This window comes from Perna viridis, chromosome 5 (assembly GCF_037379345.1).
Source record: "Perna viridis isolate PV_CMFRI_1.1 ecotype Kerala chromosome 5, ASM3737934v1, whole genome shotgun sequence".
Classification (NCBI taxonomy): Eukaryota; Metazoa; Mollusca; class Bivalvia; order Mytilida; family Mytilidae; genus Perna; species Perna viridis.
The window spans coordinates 22,518,053-22,541,987 of record NC_142449.1 but is presented as its reverse complement, the minus strand read 5'-3'; the positions used below and the strand labels follow the sequence as shown (position 1 = coordinate 22,541,987).

Below are 23,935 nucleotides of genomic sequence, written 5' to 3'. Positions count from 1 at the left end.
TCATGCTTATTTGACAAAGGTATGGTGAAGGTTCTTTCTTTGGGTTATTGTGATTCCTTGACATTTCTTTTGATTTATGGAATTTTGATATCTACCGGTATCAGCCATCCCTGTTCTTCCATTTTGAATTCAAATTTGTGGTTTATTCAGTTCAAGAAAACAACAAATGAAACCCGACCCCAGCACCACAAAACTTGAAAATTCTTAACTGTTTGTGATGCCGGGATTGACACAAACAGTAGTCCTGTGCCACCCTAATTTTGGAGAGGACTACCTAAAAATGTTCATGGTAGTCTAATGGGCTATCTAAATTTTGCCTTATTTCTCATAAGATTTAAGACCAGAACCTTCATTCCTGTCTGCAGACTACCTGTTTTACCTCCGAAGTAGTCCTGTTGACCACCAAACAAATGAAGTTAGTGTCAAACCCTGTGTGATGTCATCAATTTCAAGGACTTCATTACCAAATCTTGACTGAGAAAAAAAACACATAAATTTTGCCAAATTTTGAATGTTAGCACTAACATTCTAATAATGTAATACTGTAAACATATTAATTTTCACAGTGGACAGAAAAGAGCAAAAATGGTACCAGTGAAATTGATGTAATACTGTAAACATATTAATTTTCACGGTGGACAGAAAAGAGCAAAAATGGTACCAGTGAAATTGATTTTCAACACTGTATTGCGCTAATATAAGTTTTTGCAACTGCGAAAATTGATACCTGCGAACATGTCTATGTCAAAATCCACGAAATATCCATGTAAATTAGCAACTACAAAAATTTTTATGTTTTCAGTATTCATGTGTAATTAAACGAGAGGCTCCCAGGAGCCTGAATTGCTCACCTGGTTGAAGTTTGTCTTTCAAGGGTAATAAATTTAACAAGGAGATATCCAACAATTTTGACTCAAGAAGACTTTGGTAGGACTTATCAATTGGATCATTTCAGCAATTGAAAGTTTCTCTCTATCTATTATAGGTTTCAAGATAATGGCTAAAAACTGTAAAAAAAAAAAAAATTCATCTTTCAAGGGCAATAACTCTTACAAGGAGTCGCCTGACAACTTTGATCCTTGAAGACCTTTGAAGGCCTTATAATAAGGATCATTTCAACAATTGAAAGAGTTTGGCTAAACCTAACAGTTTTGAGATATATGCGAATAACTACTGTCTGACCCTTATGTTCTATTTTCAGTAATGGGGGCCATGTTTTTCGACAAATCAAAAATCCCCATGACAGTTCTATGCAGGATATCACAAGGAACATTCATACTAAATTTGGTTTCAATTGGTCAAGTAGTGTCAGAGGAGAAGATTTTTGAAAGAAATAATATTAAAAATAGCAAAAATCGTTGAAAAAGGGCAATAACTCCAACATGCTTAACAGATTAAAACCAAAATTTGATAGATCTCATCATGCTGAACACTTTTACTCCATGTCAGAATTTAGCTAAACAGTTTTGGAGATATATGTGAAAAACTACTGTCTGACCCCTATGTTCTATTTTTAGTAATGGTGGCCATGTTTTTCAGCGAATCAAAAATCCCCACATTAATTCTATGCAGGATACTCCAAGAAACATTCATGCCAAATTTGGTTTCAATTGGTCAAGTAGTGTCAGAGGAGAAGATTTTTGAAAGAAATAATATTAAAAATAGCAAAAATTGTTGTAAAGGACAATAAATCCAACATGGCTTAACGGATTAAAACCAAAACTTCTTCAGAGATAGATCTCATCATGCTGAACACTTTTACCCCAGTCAAAATTTAGCTAAACCTAACGGTTTTGGAGATATATTTGAAAGACTACAGTCTGACCCCTATGTTCTATTTTTAGTAACAGCGGCCATGTTTTTCAACAAATTAAAAATCCCCAAATCAGTTCTATGCAGGATACCCCAAGGAACATTTATACCAAGTTTGGTTCTAATCAGTCAAGTAGTTTCAGAGGAGAAGAGTTTTGTACAATTGTTAACAACAATGACGGACGACGATGGCAGACACCAAGTGATGGCAATAGCTCATATGGCCTTTGGCCAGGTGAGTTGAAAACTTGGACCTTTCATCTGCTGTTCTAACATTGTGAGCAATCTCCTACAAAAAAAAACCCTGGAGTTGGATTATCTCAATTTGCAGGCTATCTTCCTTCATACACATGAACTGATGGACAGTCAGACAGGAGGGTGACTATTAACCCTCATAACTTTGTTTGCTGAATAGCAGCATATTAAATGTACTATAACATCACATTTAATATTGAGGTTCAAGGAATAGAGTTGGTCTTCCCATGATTTAATGACAATTGCCAGATGGATTGCCTTAGGTAGTTTACTGGACAATTGAGAAGGAATTCTACAATTAGATTATAAGACCACAAAGATTATTTCATAACCAATTATTTATTAGCTTTGTTTTCAAGTTACACAATAAATAGCTAAAAATATATATCAACAAATATTCCATCAGTATATACGTTACAAAGTATATTATATAAAATGGACGGATATCAGCACTACACTGCAGACCTAATTAGAAATCAGTCAACCATCATAACATACTACAGTAAGCTAGGTACTATTTCATATCTTTTTGTGGCTAAGATGATTTGGAATATAATGGATTTTTTGCCAATGACACTTTAGAGATTCAAAGGCGATTCATGAATTAAATTCCACAAGGGGAAAAAAGTTCAAATGAGCTTCATCAAGGACATAAAAATCAATACCCTAAAATGCAGATCTACATAGAATCAACTATTTTCTATAAATACAATCTGAATCATTCTGACACAGCCTGTATAACACATTGTAAATCTTTTAGGCATTTCTCTGGTACGGCTTGTCTATTGTCCATATTGTTCAATGTATCTTGTAGTTTGGGTAAAATATTAGCATTTTTCATTACTACTTTGGCCTACAATAAAGTAGAAAAGAGACAACATTAGCAGTTTTCTAAGTACGATTTTGATGGTTTTAAAAGTAAAATAAAGGAGACCATGATAATAATGAGGAACATGATATTGTAAGAGAACTATTGTTTTTGGGGTACCATTTTTTGTGGTTCTCGTAGTTCAGTCAAACCATGAATTTATAAGTTTTAACTATAGTGGTCTCATGAAATCCTTGAAATAAAAAAAAAATTTCATAAACAACTAAAATTGATACCAATGACTAATGTATTTTCACAGTATTCATAGTCCCTTGGACAAAAACGAGACCAAGAAAACAGACAAAAAAAAATAAAAACGCAAATGAATTAAAAGAACATACACAGAAACTAAGGAATAAATGAGCAACCTGTGAGTAAGGACAAGGTATACTGATAGGGTAAGCCTCTGCTGCTTCTCTAGAAACACTCTGCCAGTTGCTCATGTGAATTCAAATTAAGGTTAAAACAAAAATGGAAAACTATGACATTGTGAACAAATCTATTCTGAGGTGGAGATGGCTACACCATAATGATCAATGAGTTTGACTAGCTGACTGTAATACACATGTACTCTTAAAGCGATGACTTTATATTTTTGGCAACAAAAACTTGTTCTCATGGCTTATTTGCTAGAAGAGTACAAGGTACTAAAGTAATATATGGCCACAGCAGGTTCTTCCTTGACTTTAGCTGTGAAAACATACTTTTGAATTCCTGAATGACAGCTACAATTAACCTTAAAACTGATGTTGAGAACTTTCACAGTCTTTTTATCAATGCATTTTTGTCCAACCCTGAAGTTTGAGGTAACTCAGATACTCAAATTTTATGTCTGTATGTTTTTGTTTTTTTTTTCATCTTTCAGTATGAGTACTGAATCTAAGATTAATATGATGTTCATGATAGGAAATGTTAAGATTCTTCTCAAATAATACAAGAGAGAAAACTTGTTACATAAAAACATCTTTTTGTGTTCTCTGTTTTGCTTTTCTTTTGAGTGTGTGTGTGTTTATTCGTATATTTTTTCTAAATGCTATGATAAAGAAATACCACACCTTTTGGTTGTTGTAAACTAAAACCCATAGAGCTGAAATGGCAAATTTCTGTAATGGGTCCACTCCACAGTCTACAAACTTCATTATCTCTGGTAAAAGCTTATCTACAAACAAAAACAGTTTCAATATATAAAACCTTACATTATCATTTCTTCCTATGTTAATTAAAATGAATTTTGAATAAGTTTTGAAATGATTAGAGCACTTTTCCATAAACTGTAATTTTGTTTGAAGAGTTTTGTCAAATCATTCACATAAAAGATAGAAGTTTTTGTAGATAAAATTTTTGTCAATGACAACAAACAACATAATAAAAAGTAATTTGATCATCAAATGCATTTTGATGATAACTATAAAATTATATGGTTTTCAAAGATTTTCAATCTATGCCATAATTTTTTTTTTTGGAAAAAGTTAAAATAACTTTCTATAGAAGCTTAATTTCATGCATCTGGCAAATTTATATCTAAAATTACTATCAAAGAAAAGAATACAAAACTAATCTAAATATTGAAATATCGAAACATTATGTATTCATTGCCGAAACATGTCTTCAGTGAACACTTTCATTTCATTCATCAATAGATTGGAGTAAATCTATTATTATGTTTGTTTATATAAAATAATTTGAAAAGTAAATTAATCCATGCTTTTTTAATTAGAGTTATACATATTGATCATCATTACCTTCCATCATACCATATTCTGAAATATTTCATGTGTATTTGAAAAAATTAATATGTAAGCAAGGGTATATTGAGGACGTCCTTGATTCGTATAGGCCACTTGCTATTCACAACCGTATTCCCATAGCAAATTGCTTGTGCAATAATATTGTATAAAATAAGGTGGTTTAGACCATACTAAAAAAATTCCTAGATTTTTATCATGGCCCGCCTAATTTTTTTTCTTTTCAAGTTTCCAGAAATATTTCATGTCTTGTCCGGACCCGGTTTATAATAATTGGTACTTAGTAACTTCTGGAATGTAAAACATTGTTTTCGCTGCTATTTCATAGAAAAATGGTTTCAAATTGATACAGGTGTAGCAGTAAAGACACACTTACTTTGATACAGCTGTTTCTCTACATTTGTGCTGGTAAAATAGATCACCAAGCACAAGTAGATGATGATAACAACAACACTAGGTTTCCAGCACAAAGGACAGATACTGTAGGAAAATGGAAAATAAAATTTGTTCACCCACCTTAATTTTTCAAGAAAGTTGGATAAGGATATAGGATTTTTTTTTTATTATGGCCTTAAAGTAATTTGTATTAGATGACTTGAAGAACCAGAACTCAAAACTCTTTAATACTAATTCCAAGTCATTAATGTAAAAATACATTACTTACCATTAGCTAATAGTTTAGGTTTATTACTGGCATGAAAACAAAGATTCCTTATAATTAACAGAGAAAGTTCTGATGGTCTCCCCTGGCTGCACTCCATAAAATCTAACAATAGATCCACTGATTCTGAAGAAAAAATTTTCTATTGATGAGTCATGTAAAATTTAACAATCCAAATAACTATAAATTTTGCCCCTCCATCTTGTTGCCATATATTTTCCTTCATTTTATATTTTTTGGATGAGAAAGCAAAAAATTCTGACATCAATATGAAAACAAAACATTCAAAAAATGTAACATGACAAGCATTAATATATCAAATGGTAAACAAGACATGTCAGCATCACCATCATATACTAGCACATAACATATCTTTGTTCAATGCAAAAACATAAATCAAGTTAAAAAACTATAGTGTGGTTTACATATAACCTGAAGTATATACTTAATGTGTAATTATCATATACTAGTGAAAAAGATGATAATTTCAAAAGGAAAATTAAAAAATAAAAATTTTCAAATTTATCCATTATATGAGATGCACATCTTCATTATGAATATAAACACTGTGCCTAGTTTGAGTAAGATTGGTTCAATATTCTTTGAATTACAGATTACACTAAGCGTGATGAACAAAGACAAGTGGCTGCTAGACCCTCTTTCAAAGTAGGCAAGGTAGTTAAAAATAAACTGTGGAAAGCATCTCATAATAAGTATTCTATACTGATTTAGTGAAAATGAATTGAAAAAAAAAAACCAAGTCAATCTTAAGTCAAAATTCAAATTTTCTTAATTTCCCAATTTCTGCCTGACGCTTAAAAACTAATATGTCTTTGGTTGCATGTAAAACTCATGTTTTTCTGAAATTCTATACTTCAATATTCAGAAATTTTTTGTTGACTATGTTGTATTATGTCATACAATACTATTTATAACTAAAGTTTACCTTTGATTTTAAAAATCATCTGTTGTCCCTCAACAGAGAATGAGAGATTAAATAACAATTCCAACCAGCTTACTTCTAACACCTGCTGACGTTTTGTTTTCTTTGTTTTTCTAGGGTTTAACTCCGCAAACTCTCCCAAGAAATTACCCTGACAGTAAGTTAATCAAAATTAGCTTCAATTCTATACAACATAAAACATATGTTTATAACAATGCTTTGAAACTAATATTCATTTAACTTATATGTGTGTGTCTATCATTTCATTTGTTTGAGTACATAGTACATCAGTATGTGTGTTCTAGCATTACTTTGTCAAATATGACTGAAAAAATGACAGAAAGGTTGAAGATAATTCTGCCAAACCAAGCACTGGTAAACGTACATGTATTATATAACTATTGTTATTGCCACTTGAGGAGGATTTGGCTTCTGACAATATTTGCATTTACACATGTATTATCTTTTTACAGTTTTAAAAGGGCAATGTATTTCATAGTATGACAATAAATTAAAGATTTTTGCCCAAACAAAATTTGCAGTTTCTTGTTTACCTTGTAAATAGTGAAAACTAGAAATACTGTGAGCAAGCTCATTATGAGAAAACCCCCTGCTTCAAATGAATTTAAATGTAAAACACTTGTTGGATTATCTAATTTTGGAATCATCCAACAGTAATTATATTCCTTCATGCAAATCTTCATATAATACATAACCTTCCTATAGAATTTCATAAAAATCCCCTGAGGGGTTTAGGAGGAGTTATGCTTACAAGATTTTACCATGTAAAACCCATAATTTGGATTATCTCCCTAACGAGTCCTCCAACAGTAATATATCCCTTCGTGCACATCTACATATGATACCCAACCTTCCTACAAAATTACATCAAAATCCCTCATGTGGTTAAGGAGGAGTTATGCTTACACAAATGTGGACAAACAGATAGACAGACAGACTGACAGACAGACAGACAGGCAGGTGGGGGTATAATTATTACACCACCAAAAAACCTTACTTTGCAAAGTTGTCACCCTACAGTGCTGTCTATAGTAGCACATTTTTAACAACAAAAGATAAAAATCAAAGCTAAACAGTGAAAGTTGCTCTACTTAATAATGTAAACTAAATACAAGGCAGTAACTACTGATTATACATCAAGCAATAAGTATAAATATCAGCATCAAGTCAAAGATCTCACCTTAAACATGATATTTCTACACTCAGAAGACAATGTAAGTGTAGCCAGTAGAGAGAATACCATCTTAACATGGGACAGGTTGTCCCTAGATGTTAATTTGATGAGACAGTGAACCAAAGAATTTGTACTCAGCTGCTGTGTCTTTGAAGGCTGGACTGCTATTGTCAAGGATGGACTGGAGTAGGCCAATGAACTTGTGGCTGAAAGAAAACATGGTTGATAGATAAGAGTGGTTACTGTATAATATATATAAGCATTTTACCATAAAAACAAGAATTCATCTTTTCTTAAAAGTGAAAGGTTTTCTTTTTAAATTTATGTTTAGAAAAATCTTATTGTTTTGAAGTGAAAAAAGCTTGATTCTTGCCCTACCTATTGTATACAAATTCTAAATTATACCATAAATGAGTCAACTTTTTAAATGGCCAAAAATATCTTCAAGGTCATAGTTTCAAAACCTCATCGTTTTGCATCTTGAATGGCCAAAGTAAAGTAACTGTTAATCGTTCAGCAAAGAAAAAATTTTCTAAACAGATTTTTAGCAAAAATTAGACATTGTTTATATCAACAATAGCTTAATATCGATCATACCCACCTGTTGGACACTTGGCCACGTAAGTAGTAAGTAGAGATAGCGCTGAAGATAACAGGCTTGGATCTAACAGGCACCAGGACCAGAGTTTGTGAATTATATTGTGTAGTCCACTGTAAAAACAAGCCATCTGAAAAAGACATGAAGATATCAGTTTAAACAGAAAATTAACCTGCCAAGCAAGGGTTAATCAGAATAATGTGTACTAGTGCTTATAGCTGACCTTTCATAAAGTATGATTTATGATTTTATGATTTTCTTTTTGGCCTATAAACAGAATTTTTATTATGAGTGAAATTATTTTTATAGTACAAAAGGTACAGAAAATGAAATTCACCATAGGTAGTAGTTTTTTTGGCATCTGAACATGAAAAAAATGGTTCATGAACTTTTTCTGTCAAAACACTTAAAAAAATTAATACTGCAGCTCAGACAATTCTGATTAAAATCAGCAGTTATAATAGGCTACATTGCCTTATGATCTCTAACATCATCAGGGAGTGTAAGGCAATGTATCATATCATAACAGCTGATTTTAATTAGATTATACAAAGGTAGATCAAGGTGAGGATAAGAGTCCAGGGGTTGGACCCATTTTTTTTAGAATTGTAAACTTAGTGCAAAATTTGGGAAAAAAAGAGCAAATATTAGCTTGGAACTCCCTTTTTAATTGTTTTTAATATACTCCTAGTCATACTAAAATGCATAAAAGAAAAAATCAGATAATACCTTTGCATCTAAGCTTTGAAAGATGAAGTTGCGTAAAAGATCAAAGGTCAGCACAAGTTCTTGTATATGAGATTCCTCCTTCTTCTTGTTGTTCTTGTTGATCTTTAGTGAATCTAAGTTCAGTTTACCAAGTGTCTGTTTTACGTGTTCAATAATATTTTCAACCAAACCCACTGAAAAAGAAAAATGCCAGTGTGATGCAATGTTTAAATTTGTTTACTTTATTGCAGATAAATGGAGTCTACATCTTCTTTTTTTCTTCAAAACTGAATAGAACTTAGTTTTTCATTTTAGTTCAATCAAAAATGTTCTCTAATTTGTCAACTGACTTGGTAGCAGGTTTGTTTACATCTCTTACTTTCTAGGATTGTATAGTTTCTAGACAATTTGCAAAGTTAAACAATGTGCATTTTACTTCAAGCTTGTACACAGGTATAAACTTCTCCTTACCTCAAAAATAGAGCACAGAGAAGTGATCAAACTTTCAGTCAGAAATTAATCCAAATTAAATTTAAAATTTCTTTTATTTCATAACATTATCCAAACTTTTATCAAGTCTACTGATCAGGGTCAACAGATGTAGTACTTACTGTCTAGAGCAGTTTGTTTAGCAGTATCACATACAGCGAGGAGATTTCTGAGGGCAGTAGCTGCATGTAACCTGTCTGGACTCTTATAATCTGTAGACTTCAGTATAGAGTAGTCAAAGCTTTTAGTTAGTGCTTTACATAGGCGGCAACCTGTTGTTATATTAACCTCATCTTTGTCCTCAGAATCTACAGTAAAAGTTATATAAGTTTTAAAAGAGGTAGATACAAAAAGAAGGTATCAAATATGTGGTTTGTGTCATTTTCAGAACTAAACAAATTCTTACCACATATTATAAAATATATCAGGGTGTACAAAAGAACAGCAATTTTGAAGTCGAGACACAAAATATCACAGTGAGCCCACTAGGGGGAGATTTGATGCTCTGTTTATCTGAGAAATCACAGTGGGATTTCATTTCATTTGTCAATTTGTTTGGGTTTAAAAAATACCTGTGGAAGTTTTGTTGTTCAACAGCTGGGTGATTGTAAGTGTTGTCTTGAATAATTCTGGTTGTCTCCCTTGTAATTTCCCCTCTTCAGCAAAGAGTACAGAAAGGTACTGCAGACACGAGATGTACAAATCCCTAGTGAACTCCATTCTTGCATCTAATATTTTCTGAATGTTTTCTTTAAAAAGTAAATATTTGGTTTATAACATAAGAAACACAAAAAGTTTCTATTTCTTCCTAGAAGATGTAATTTCAAGGACTATTTTTTAATTTAACCTAGCTGCATCAATGACCTATGAATAATATATTCAATAACTGATGTACAAATGTATCTACCAATATACTGAAAAACCCACTAATCAATTTAAATACCAATCCAGGTAAAATTCTAACACTGTTAATGGTAGAGGTAATTCAGTGTGCAGAAAACCCAACAAACAAATAATGCTTTCTCAGTCAACATAGGCTATATTTTTCTGTATTGATATTCCTTTCTGTATTCAAATCTGCATTTTGAGAAAAACATATTCATCTAAAACATAAATCAAGAGGGATTACTACAACAATCTAAATGATTTATATCTCAAAAGAGAAGCAACTGAATGACAAAATAAGTTTGTTTGTTTGTTTGTTGGGATTTAATGTCCAAGCAGCAATATTTCAGCTATATTCAGACGAAAATAAAACTGGTCATGTGGTCTGAGACTGTTTCTGATTGAGAAATAAAAGTGTATTTGGTAGGTTTTTGACATGCATGAATTATGCCTGATATTTATAAAGACTGCTACTTAAACTTTAACAGGCCATAGTGAGAAAGCCTACAAAAGTTTTAACTGCTGCATGACTGTCTTTTAAGAGTTTTGATAGTAAATGCACACAAAATCCTAAACAATCATCATAAAATAACTTCTAAAATGCTTGAAAAATCCCTCAATATATACCAGACAAAGCATCCCAAACATTTGGCACAGCCTGCGTAATAGCTTCTAAAGCAGAGGCTCCCTGAACTTGTAGTAAAATGGAGAGGAACTGAAACACAGAGATCCACAACTCATGGCATGCCCCTGTAACATCTGATGATCCTGAAAAAAGTAAATATTAGTTATAGTAAATGTTGTTTTTTCCAGAAGCTATTTTTTGCAGATTCTGTAAAATGCACATAAAAGCAGGTTACTATTTTTCTTGCTTTTCTGTCTACCAGTCACAAAGTGAAAATCTGAAGACAGAAAAAAGCTTTCTTGATGACAAGCATTTAAAAAAAATTGTTGAAAATATTTTTCACATGAAATTCACTTACTGTTTTACTATTTTTCCCCATGAAATAGATACAACTCTTGTTGGCTCAGTCATAATAAATGTGACTTACTGAAAGCTTTTAGGTCATTTACAAAGTTAGCAAAATGTTTTGGATCTACACCTCATCTTTTCAGAGATATAGTATGTTTGTTAATAGACAGACATCCATCAAAAGCCAAGCAATGAATGATTAAATTTGTATAGGTCATCACATAGTCTACTATGACAGGCAAAACCCATACCATAAAGCAAGCTGTACAAGGCCCCAACATATATGAAGTGAAACTTATAATAAAGGATGAAAATAGACCTAATTCATAGAAAAGTGTAAAACCAATAACAAAAACATACAAAATAACAACCACTGGTCTACAAGTTGCTGCCTTGGGACAAGCACATAACGTATGTGATAGGGTTAAACGTGCCCCATACTAGTCTTTATATTAGCCCTGTTATAATGAATTAAGTGCACAAAGCAAAAACATGAAAAAAATAGACAGCTCTCATTCAATTGAAGTAATCCATTTAGAACATGTTCTTAATTTGAAGCTACAATACTGAAGCCTCTTTTCTTCTGTTAAACTGCATACATTTTGACAGAACCAGTTTTGAGATTTATTGATACCTGTAGTAAAGTAATAGTACCTGAGTATGTTATCGTCAGTAGAGATAAAGTAGCCAACAGGAAGTTGTGGTTACTAAGCAATTCTTGTCTGATAGGCGTGTCATAGATAACACATGACCTAAGAAGGTCAAGGACACTACCATACATCACCAGTAAGTCACAGAATACCAGTTCATACTGGTCAGAGGGGTATTCTTCCATCTCCTTCATGTAGGCTTCTAACATATTAGTGTTAATCAAACTGAAATGTAAAAGTATAATGTTCATCTTACTGAGATGGATAATTAAGATGATCATCTAACTTATGTGGCCAATCATAATGTTCATCTAACTGAGATGGATAATTAAGATGATAATCTAACTCTTGTGGCCAATCATAATGTTCATCTAACTTAAACAGACAATTAAAATGTTAATAAAACTGAAATGGACAAGCATGCAAAAAAGTATAGATTACAATTTTTCCAAGATATGACATCTAAAAGTAAACTTAACTAAATTAATCAATAAAACAAAATAACATGCTTACTTAGTAAATATCTGTATAAAATTATCTTTCTTTAAACAGGTGAATGTATCTTGTGGAGCCAGAACAACTATGTTCTTTAGGAACTGACAGACTGATGATATCAGTGATGGAGTCACTATAGTCGGGAAATCTACATCTCCCTGGACCATGGAACTAGCTGTACTGTCTCCTTGCTGTACATGAGCTATAATGGACAAATCATGGTAACAGTTGCATGCACTGTTGTGCTAGCAAAGTTAAGCCCCACTCGTACAGCAATGGAAGTAAAATAAAAACAATCAGCAATCAAAATCTCTTACTATGTATTCCCATTCAATATAAAGCACCATACTAAATCATAAAACTATACATCCATTGGGAGTCGAGTTAATTCTTTCACATCATTCCAGTTCTAAATACCCCGAAGCATTATTTACAACTCTAGGTAGAAATTATGATTTGAAATGCAACAAGGAGTTGCATGTATCGTCATGCTAGGTATACACCCACTTGTACTGGAAGTTGATATTGGACAATGTCCAAATTCACTTACAATGTAAACTATGCCGTATCTATTTAAAGCCACATACTAAATTAGAAATCAATCTTTCATGTGAGAGCTGGGATGATTGTGACAAAATTGGATCTATCATTCCATATAATGAAAAATGGGAAAGTCTAATGAAACAGGAAGTTGATATCGGATAGCAACCAAAATCACTTAAAACATACCCTTATATATATAAAGCCACAAATTTGAAATTTATCTATTGGTAGCAAAGATTTTTATGACAAAATTATGAGGGATATAATGACAGGTGGACTGACAAGGTGATTCCAATATACCAACCACTTATTGAGTAGGGTATAATATATTGAGATCACAAAAGAGTGCACAACTTTTCCATTTTCAAGGAAATGCATATGAATGCAGGAAACTGAAAACATAAAATCAAATTTTATACAATTTAGTTTAAAATGGGGGTCAAACAGGACATCACTGATCAAACAGAATTAATCATTATCCTACCACTTTGCTGAGTTCTACTACTGCTTAAAGTAGACATAGTCAAATGTCTCCTATCACCAAACTGAAAAAAATGTATTGAATTTTATTAAAAATTATACTTTCTTATTATATTTTCATTGTTTTCCATATTTTCTATGTACAAAAGTCAAATTTTCGTTATCAATTTAAAATAAGAGAAACAGAATATTTCTTTGCCAGCATTTTAATATTGATTTACTACAGTATGGAAAAACTATTTAAAACTTCCTGGTTTTTGTTTTTTGTTGTTTTTTTTTTGAGGGAGTGGATATTGTTAGTGCTTCAGCTTTGTGTTACCTCTTGTTTTTGTATATGTAATCTAGTTTATTCTGTTTATTACATTGTGTCTGTAGATTGTCTTTGTTTCCTGTTTTCAGGTTCTGGTCATGTATTTGAATTTGGCATTTTTAAATTGTCCAAAGAAAACTATAAACCAACTATTTTTTTGTGTAAACTAAAGTTCACATTATAGGATGATAGGATATCAATTCTTTTTCACTACAATTTAGTTTCCTGACTACTTTGTTTACCATAAATTGTATTCCATATTTAAGGGGCATATTTGAAGCAATTTATTTTCACAAATATTTCTTGCTTGGAAAATTAGTAAAAAAAAATAAAGGCTCACCAAATTATTTTGGCTTTCTGTATAGTAGTCTTCACAACATTTTAAATTTTTTTTAAGCTTGATTGATTTTTGAAATAATAACTTTGCCTAACTGATGTATACATTTGCAAATCTTTTATGAACAACATAAAATAATGGTTTATTGTTTAGTTGTTGGCTCATTAGAATTTTCCTTGCATTTTGGTTTACTATATTTACAAGATGTAGGCTGTAAGTCATCAATACATGTACAAATATTTTGCCACAGAAAAAGTGCAATCATTAGTAAATATTTACATAAATCACAGCATACACTTTGTACATCAAATGTCAGATGGTAGTGACTTGAAAAGCATTTTTCTTACAAATTTGGTTCTAGAAGTAGCAGGATCATTGAAGTAAAGCAATCAAATATTCCAGTCATGGAAATTAAATACTTTAGTCTAACAGAATGTTATAGAACAAGTTATACTAAATAGTTCAAAGGTCACCCAAATGTGTTTTTTTCTCATTTGGACAGTTGTGCAATGTACAATTGCAAACAAAATTCCAACTTTGGTTTAAGATTTCTAATCTGACATGTTTCAAAGCTCTTTAGATCACAGCCATGGTAAAAAAGTGATTAACACATGACCAACATTTCATGTAACACATAGGCTGTGTCTATTTAAAAATATGAAGAAACTAATCCTATTAGAATCAATTACCAGTAAATCATGGAAACTCCATTTTATCATTGTTTTACCACAGGCTGGCCATTTATGTTGTTGTTTAATCCCTTGCTAGCATTCAGGGTAAAACAATGCAACATAATTAGCCAATCCATGGTAAAACAATGATGAAATGGAGTTTTTACTTATATTTTAAAATATAAAAACTTATATTTTACCATGATATATACAATTACATGTATGTAGAAAGATATGTACAATGGAAAAAGTTATAGTAGTAAACAAACATACCTGTCCACCACTGTGTTGGTGACTGTCTGATAAAATATTTCCTGTAAATAATACAACTTAAAGAGTAACTGCAATAGACTACTAAATATTTATATATATAAAATTCTTATACAAAATGTAAAATAAGTGAACATTTTGTAGTTACAGTTAATGAACAATAAATCAATAAATTAAGACAATATCTCTATAAAGTGTCTAAACTGAAGCTCTTATAGCTTTTAATATTTTTTTTATTTAGACCGGTTTTAGGTTTATCAAGGTTTGTATATAAAAAAGGACTAAATAGACGTACATTTTATATTTACACTTGTAGACGCCATTGGCAAAAATAATATACATTCCTGTTGTTTTTCATACTAAATTCTCCTTCAACTTAAAGATTAATGATGTCACACAATCTAGAATTACATTATTTCACTGATGTCAAAAGGTTATCAGGAGTTAAATTTGGGGTCATTCAGAGAAAAATGACAAGTGTGAATTCATGTTCATGTATATACATTTTTTTCAGATTTTTCAGGGTTCAGTTTAGACAGGTTTCACTATATATATATATTTACAGAATTTTTTTAAAATGTCTCTTGAAACAGAGCATGCTAAAACTCTTTATCTGAAATAGTTAGAGGACAATCAAAGACTTTTCACATTTTAAAGTAATAGTATAAAAGCCTGCTGTCATAATGAAAAAAAAACAAAAATATAAATCACAAATGACTTTATTATGTCAAATCAAAATAAATAAATAACCATTAAACCACCTATATAATTTATAACTCACCAACTGAAGAAACTGATGAGTTAGAACTTGGTGCAGCATGATGATTTAATTGCTGCCATGTACAGGGCTCTATTAAGGGCTGAGCATAGAAGTTTGACAACATCACAAGAACTTCAGAGTAAAACTGGCTGTGGTGTAACAAGGCAAGCAGTGCACTCAATCCTACCAGAGATACCTGTTAAGATATACAAACATTTCCCCTAGGTAAGTAAGTGTAATTTTTTTTTCTTTCAAGAGATAAATTGCTAATCACTAGTAGCAAATTTCTAATCAGCCGATAAAGAATTTTTTCAGACAATTCAGATACATTTTAATTTTAAAAGTAAAGGTTACTAGTACCTCAAATTCTGAATCAGTGACTATGGGACCTTGCCAAGCACTAGTCTGGAGTTCAACAGTGCCACAGGGTATACTCTGAGATGTCAGATTAACCAATAGTAAGGCTGCCTGAAAATTGAAATTTTGATGAGTATATCTTATTTTGCGTGCTTAATTTATAGTGTATTGCTTTTTAAGTTTATCTCAAACTTTAAATACTGGTAATTGAGGGGATTTTTATCGATATGCATACACTTAGCTTGTAACATATTGCATGATTCGATGACGAAAGTGATGATTTTATAAAAATTCCACCATAAAACAGCAATTCTAAATTGCATCTACTTTTAACAAAAGTACTTCTTTAAAAAGATAATCAGCTAATGATGTGTTGGACTGGTACCCTTAAGTTAGGTGTTCTTACCTGTTGTCTCACCATGCTACATTCTGTCTGGTCCAGTAGGATGCTGAATGCAGCTCCCCAGATGCCTCCTGGGATATGTTTACAGTTCAAAGTCATCATGATTCTACCAGCTTCCGTAGAGGATAAGGCAACAGCAATTCCTAGACCAGCTGTCCTTACCTAAATTCAAATAATATACTGGCATCATTACAATTTCCTTACTTATACATTTATTTATTGTTTTCATTTATTTATTGTTTTAAGTTATACATTTTATGCAGCACTAAATCACTACTATAGTTTTCTGTAGATTTTTTTATATGACATATATATAAACTTGCCATGCAATCTTAAAAAAAATGCAGATTGATAAAAAAAAAAAAAATTAAATTCTGTAAAATCACAAATACATGTACACCTATATAATTATCATTGTGGTGTTCCACTAAATCAAGAATATCACTCAGATTACAATGGTTTCCTAACAATCACCCTTTTTCAGATTACAAGTTTAGAATAGAGTTTAAAAACTAGTCATTTCCTTCGGGAAATGAAGTTTACCTCAGGATCTCTATAAGCCCAGAGTGTTAACATCCAGTTAAGACCATTCTCCAGTGTACTGGTCCCTGTTCTCTCCTGTTTATATCCCCACTGTTTAGGCCAATCCTAATAATAAAACATATAAATATCAGGAGAAGTTGTTGATCAAATGTGCTCATTTTCTGCTGCCTTTTTTTATGCTAATTTCTACTCAATCTTCACTTCACAAAATAAAAATAGATTAATTATTTAGATCACAAAAAGAATTCTTATGTCAAAGCTGCTTATTAAAACTAAAATGACTTATTTTTTGTATATCATTCCGCCCTCCCCCCCACCCCAAAAAAAAAAAAAAATTTATTAACTACAAATTGAATTAAATATTAAAATTTACATTTTCTATAGGTATATTTATAAACAGTTTAAGGTAAATTCAAAACATATTATGAGACAGATATTTATTGCATATAGTTTGAAACATATACATGTATTTCATTTTCTAATGTACATGTATGATAAGTAACATAATATCTCCCTCTAGTAACATAATAACTTGGGGTAAATTTATCCCTCTACTTTTCTACCTTTTAGTTTATCACAAATTGATAAATAATGAAACTCATTTTAGCATATGAGTGAGAAGTTACAATGATAGTTTGACAAAGCAAGGCCTATGAGAGAGGGTTAAAAAGACAGTTTGACACTTTAATTGTTAATTTACCTTATCTTCTGAGCAAGTGGCCATTTCATACGACAGATGCCTAAGACAAAGTGTGGCAGCTTTAGTTACTCCTTTACCCATATATGACATTGATGTACCCCCTCGTCCTATGTGGAAGGCTGACACAACCTGTGACACAAGTAAATACAAAAAAAAATTATTCTTCTGCGTTGCTCTGTCTCTTATTTCATTATTAACATTATAAAATAGATATTTTTATATATTGAATTTTTCATGGGCTTACTTGAATGGCCAGATTCACAGCAAACTTTATTCCATACTAACTGAGCACAGCCTATTGAAAATTACATCTCACATCAAAAGAAGTGATAGATGTTAATAGAAAAGATACATTTATTTCAATCCTTGCACCATAAAAAGCCCATGACAAATTTTACTGTCATTTTACCTTTATTCAATTTTTGGGCTATAGGTATGCTTCTACTTGTGATTTCATGGCTGAAGAAACCAAAAGCCCTCAACATCATACTCATAGCAAATTGACAGAATGTGTATTACCTCCAATAAACAGCTTAGTACTTGTGTACACAGTGTAGAACTCTCAATTTCTGAACTTTCTTGACTCCATCCAGGCCTGGAATACAAATGTATGTAACTGTTATAGATAAAGCTACATGTATGAAAAACAAGGCTAAAATATGGATCCATATATCATACCTACAGGAAGAATGTGTTAAAGTTTCAAGTTGCTGTGATGAGTAGTTGCTGAGAAAAGTGCTACAAAAATTTCAACTTTCAAAATATATAGTAAAAAAAAATAAACATAGTCCTTGGTAAACGGGAAGTTGTTGTTGAATTTTTCTGAAAATGGATCCCACAATATAGCATACCTACAGGAAGAATGTGTACTCATATATACATAGTCATAAACCAGGATTTTTAATCATAATTACACATTTACCGGTAAATGACATTTTCTTCCCATTGCATTTAATGTTGAACTGTTTAAAGGTACTGTCCCCTAACATACACCTGTCTGATCAAAATGTCTTTCCAGTGACACTAAATAAAATTTCAAGTGGCTGTGATGAGTAGATGCTGAGAAAACTGTGATGGAAAAATTGTTACAGACACGGACAAGGGTAAAATAGTATACCCACCTACGTACAATACATGTACAAGGAATGAAGTCTCAGAAACCTTTAAATCTATGCTGAGTATTAAGTAGCACTCCAGCTAAGGATCATGCAAAATGTGATTCATGGGTAAAAAGCCTACATATTTTTATTTTTGATATTTTGTTTCAAATGTCATAGTAAACAGAAATAAACATGTGGTTTTTCATATAAGCTGTGTTCTTAGGAGGTAAAGATTATATAGAATGCACTGTAGATTTCAAAATTAAGGGAGATAACTCTGTAAATGGCACTCAAATATAATAGAATCTACTGTATTTTCAATGTTGATTATCTCCTAAGAGCAGGCAGATTTGAATGAATAATTACACACTTCATAGTATAGACCCATAAAACAACTTAATTACAAAAATAAAAGTATGTAGCCTTTTTTGGGGTGTACCACATTTTTCAGATTTTGCATGATTCTTACAAAGACTGTTACTTAACATACCTTGCGGTAATGTGCATGAGACATTGAAGAGTTCCTTCCAGAGATGCCAAGTTATAGAAATGTGGGGCATCTGTCACATTCAGTCTCTGTATTAACTGGTTTGTTAAATCTCCTCTCAGCTGCTGAAACTTCAATCTGAAATGACAATTATTTCTCATCATAATTTGTCTTTATAAAATTTTAATTAATTCTGAATTCTGAAAATGCTCAATGAGAAGTTACCTTCAAACTTTTTTTAAAAATCCCATTCATTAAATCTGGGATTTTTATATAGTAGTGATTGTATATTTGATAGGAAAGGCAGCTTCCAAATATACCAGTACTGATATGCTTTGCATAGGTTGAATTGTGATTTGTTCATCCTAGGAAAACTTTTATGGGCTTATATGAGCTATAGTATAATCCTCCATTATTGTTATGTCCCTTTAATCTCTAGTCTCAGATGAGATTAAAAAAAAACTTCTCTTAACATGTAATATGAATCTGATAAGTGGTACTTGCTTTCATTTATTGCATGGCCATATAGTCACCAGTTTAAGGAGGTAGACCTAGGGTAAGGGACATAACTCATGAAATCAGTGATATGTTTGTATCATAGTCAATTTCACCAAAGGTTATTAAGCTTTTATTTTGAAGCAGAATAAAATGAATCCAAGTTAATTAGATGCTTACATAAGATTGTTGTAAAATGGTGAATACACACGTTCCAATGATTTTTAAGAGTTGTGTCCTTACCCTAGGTCTACCTCCTTAAGAAACACTTTTCTGCTCTTACGACAATCAGTGTCCATCTGAGTGATTTTCACTTAATGTACATGCACATTTTTGCTATAGAATGATAAATGAGCATATGTGCAGCTGGGTTGAACATGAAGTTCTATGTGTTGTCATGCTAGGAATACAGGAAGTAAAAATTGGATATCAACCAAAATCATTTACAACATATGCCCCATCTAGTGAAAAATGGTAAAGTACCATCAAACAGCAAGTTGACATTAAACAGCTACCAAAACTCTATACAACATATGCCCCATCTATATAAAGCCACATACCAAATTTGAAATCAATCTATCCAATGAATTTGAAATCAATCTATCCAATGAGGGCCAAGAATTATGCGACAAAAAAAAAATTTAACCAACTGACAGACAAGGTTTAGTTATACCAACCTCTTGTAAATAGGGGTGTAATAAATGATCTAGCTTACCTTCTACAGAGTAAGTAAGGTAATTTACTGTTGTATGTTGATATAAATGCAAGGAGTTCCTTATCTAGTGTCCTAAAAATCAAATGAAAAGATCAATATCCAAGTTACATGTTGGTAAGTTTTCCTGTTCCAAGTAACAAAACATTTTCATTAGTCAAAAAATAAATTTTTATACATGTAAGAACTGAAAATCAGATCAAACTCATAATAGATAGGAAATAACTTTAAAATCTGAACAAAAGAGATTTACATTCATGAATTATAATCTTCACTAAATCAGACAAGACCACAGGAATTTACTTATATTCTTCATCACACTTTTTATTCTTTCTTAATGTTATATTTTGTTGTTTTAACCCTTTCCCAAGCCTAAATTAACTTTTGTGAAACATACATGGTTTAATATCAACAAGTTTTCTTATCAACTTAAAGGTATCAGTATTTGTTTTTTACCCATAATATTAAATGATTTATGAATCAACCATCAGCGTGTTTTGTATATTGATTTTTTCCTACCTCTTAATATTGACATTTTCAGGAACATCTCTAGCTTCTCCCCTGACAGAGGCTCTGTGTAACAGACCAATCAGAGGGCCTGATGATTGATACAGAAGTTCTCCTACCAAATGCAGTGTGTTATCTGGAATCTGATTGGCCATCTTCAATGCTACAGAGACAAAACTAAGGACTTCTTGTAGCAATGATTCATCTGTAGTATTGGAAGGGGTTATTTTCAAAAATCTGCAACAAAAAGAGAAAAAAAAACTCAATGTGAAGATCCTTTGAAGTAAAATTACAAAAGAAAGGGTTAAAGGATGAGGTGGACAGGACATTGTATTTGTGAATACTCATAACTTATGCAAACAATTTTCTTATAAAAGTTTCAAGGTAGGATCATTTCTAGAGCTGATAAACAAATTCAAAATCTGCTGCACAAATTTTCGACTAACTTTAAATAACATTTGATGTAACCATTTTTATGCTGAAACTTTTCCTTCAATTCTATTATACTAACACTAATTCTAAAAGACTAAACCAAAACTAAATGTGATAGACAAAAAAGCAGTAAAAGATAACATATCTGTCTACCTATTCCAATCAATTCTATGTCACTTACTCTTTTCTTACGATTACACTAACCTTCCAATACTTGGGAACCACTCCATTGAAAAGAACATGTCAGAACCTCCAAAGCCAAAAGCAGCCATAATATAGCTAATAAGTCTATTTAATGACTGACTGACTGTGCTATGAGATGTAGCATTAGACACAGCAAAGATTGCTTGCTGTAACCCCTCCTTCAAGTGACTAGTCTGTAGCAACATTCTGTCTTTATAACTTAACTGTAGTTTGGCAGAAAACCTGTAAAACAGCATTAAAGTAGCAGTTTTTTTGGATATCAGACCGAAGGTGAATCACGTATGTCAAAAAACACAAATTCATATTTTATTTTTTAGTTCTTCAACAGTTATAGACTTCATTACAAAGTCAATGTTCGTCATTTAATTGCTGCACTTTTGAAATAAAAATTACACAAATCTGCACCTTGTCCTTTTTTTAATTAGTTGATTTATTTGGGAGATGAATGTACAATTTTCTATAAAATATAGATCAGTATACAGAAAAGACTTTTGTTAAGTAAAAATATAGCATGTATAGTCCTAAAAAGTGCATCATTTGTTTGATGGTTTTTCTGTACCACGGCCTGGTTTCATAAAGAATATCAAATTGAGATTTTCCTCAAATCCTTCCTCAACTCAAATCTTCAGCAATCTAATCACTTGAAGCTGAAGATTTGAGGACAAACTTGCAGATTTGAGGAGAATTTTAATTTGAGATTTTTTATAAAACCCAGGCCAGGTATCACTTCTACGAAACACAGTGTCTGAATTTTATATGGACTGGCGCTTAATACAAATAAAGCAGATGTATCATATGAGTTGAGAAGTTTTCTTACAATGTAAACCATTTAGTTTTTATAGTTTCGTTGTGAAAAAAAGTTTTATTTCCATTGAATGAGAACAGTGTCAATTATATGCTGCATTTTGTCTTTGTTCATTTGCTTTTATTTCATTGTGAATTTTATGTCCAATAAATATGTTAGAAGGATTTTGTAAAAGTTTTATTTCTCCCTTTTCAAACAATACCATTTAACACTTATCTCCCTTTGATTGGCAGGTAATAGCCATTCAATGAGAAATAAAACACTGAATCTTCTGGATAAAAATGCTATTTATGTACATGTCAATATGACTTGCTACATCTGCATTCCCCCCCCCTTATTGAAAAACTTCAGCTTACTCAGGAGTGCTGTTTTCTGTCTGATTCTTGTTCTTTCTGAGATGTTTAAGAAGATTTTCTATACCATTGTGCCAGGAGACGTGCCATGCTACTTTTAGCATATCTGCAGGTGGTCCACAGAGAAGAGGGTCTGGCTCTGAAGCTATGGTTGTTATATTAGGACTTGTTTCATGGTGACAGTTTGGTCTAAAAGGCATTCTGTATCTGTAAAAACAAAACACTTTATTACACAATAAACTAAAATCCTTACAAAAAAACTCAAGTTAATTCTTAATTGATCAAGCTTAAAATTACAGCCTAAAACAAGCCAAATGTTAATACAGTACCTGTACCAATCTGTGCAACTAAAATTGTGATTGGTCATTGATCACTGATCAGTTACCATTCAGTCAATGATCTGTCAAACCGAACCATTAAACCAGTGATCACATCATGTGACCACAGAGCGGTCAATATATTTTACAGATTCCATTGTTTTATCTGTCAGTATTACACATATTTACATAATGAAATAGATTTAAAAAACAATTACTTTTATTTAACATTTGTTTATTTTTAACAAAATATGAAATGTGGATTTAATATGGTAGTATTTTAGAATCGTTCCAAAGGAATTTTTTTTACATGAACCAATCCTCTGTCATTTTATATAACAAAACCACAATCAGATCAGTCACCAGTCATCAGTCATTGATCTGTCAAATAGTTGCGTGGATCAGTACATGGACTGTACATTGTACACATGCAATACTTTTACTTATACCAGTATATCTAATTTTACAATGGTTATTGACCAAATTACAATTTTTGAAACATCAAAGTAACTTAAGATAAAGATAATTTATTTAACTTTAGAAGGGGCCATAAGAGCTTTATGGATAGAGACAAGTTCCAGTTTTGCCACAAAACAACATACCTTTTCTTCATGACCTGCGGTACGGAAAATGGTACAAGTGGGCTATGACCCCCTCTGTAAGTAAAAGTAAAAATGCAAGTTCTAGTATAACAATTATCACAGATGAAAATGATATAAACTGTATTCTAAATTGACAAAGCTAACGAAAAAAAAAAAACATTTTAAGGTAACAATAAATTTCCTAAGTTTAGAAAAAACATCCATCCAATAATGATTTGACTATTTCATATTTATTAGCAGTTTAGTGAGAAAAGACCCACTCAATCATCT

General features: G+C 31.6%; 1 protein-coding gene across 2 annotated transcripts in view; it reads right to left on the bottom strand.

Annotated features, from left to right (window-relative positions):
- Positions 1–2,387: 2,387 nt before the first annotated feature.
- LOC148616533 (rotatin-like) overlaps positions 2,388–23,935 on the bottom strand; it is a 49,950-nt gene continuing 28,402 nt past the window's right edge. For both annotated transcript variants that reach the window (XM_088583671.1, XM_088583672.1), the window contains 26 exons: positions 23,666–23,719; positions 22,750–22,953; positions 21,589–21,810; positions 20,965–21,189; positions 20,449–20,520; positions 19,242–19,376; positions 18,171–18,246; positions 17,652–17,780; positions 16,952–17,056; positions 16,412–16,570; positions 16,009–16,116; positions 15,670–15,844; positions 14,892–14,932; positions 13,305–13,365; positions 12,296–12,479; positions 11,787–12,007; positions 10,787–10,927; positions 9,847–10,023; positions 9,397–9,582; positions 8,807–8,979; positions 8,081–8,207; positions 7,486–7,685; positions 6,288–6,435; positions 5,345–5,467; positions 3,991–4,094; positions 2,388–2,920 (listed from right to left, as the gene is read on the bottom strand). In XM_088583671.1, the coding sequence (XP_088439797.1) occupies positions 2,786–2,920; positions 3,991–4,094; positions 5,345–5,467; positions 6,288–6,435; positions 7,486–7,685; positions 8,081–8,207; positions 8,807–8,979; positions 9,397–9,582; positions 9,847–10,023; positions 10,787–10,927; positions 11,787–12,007; positions 12,296–12,479; positions 13,305–13,365; positions 14,892–14,932; positions 15,670–15,844; positions 16,009–16,116; positions 16,412–16,570; positions 16,952–17,056; positions 17,652–17,780; positions 18,171–18,246; positions 19,242–19,376; positions 20,449–20,520; positions 20,965–21,189; positions 21,589–21,810; positions 22,750–22,953; positions 23,666–23,719 (3,685 nt within the window). In that variant the 3' untranslated portion in view covers positions 2,388–2,785. The remainder of the gene's footprint in view (positions 2,921–3,990; positions 4,095–5,344; positions 5,468–6,287; positions 6,436–7,485; positions 7,686–8,080; positions 8,208–8,806; positions 8,980–9,396; positions 9,583–9,846; positions 10,024–10,786; positions 10,928–11,786; positions 12,008–12,295; positions 12,480–13,304; positions 13,366–14,891; positions 14,933–15,669; positions 15,845–16,008; positions 16,117–16,411; positions 16,571–16,951; positions 17,057–17,651; positions 17,781–18,170; positions 18,247–19,241; positions 19,377–20,448; positions 20,521–20,964; positions 21,190–21,588; positions 21,811–22,749; positions 22,954–23,665; positions 23,720–23,935) is intronic.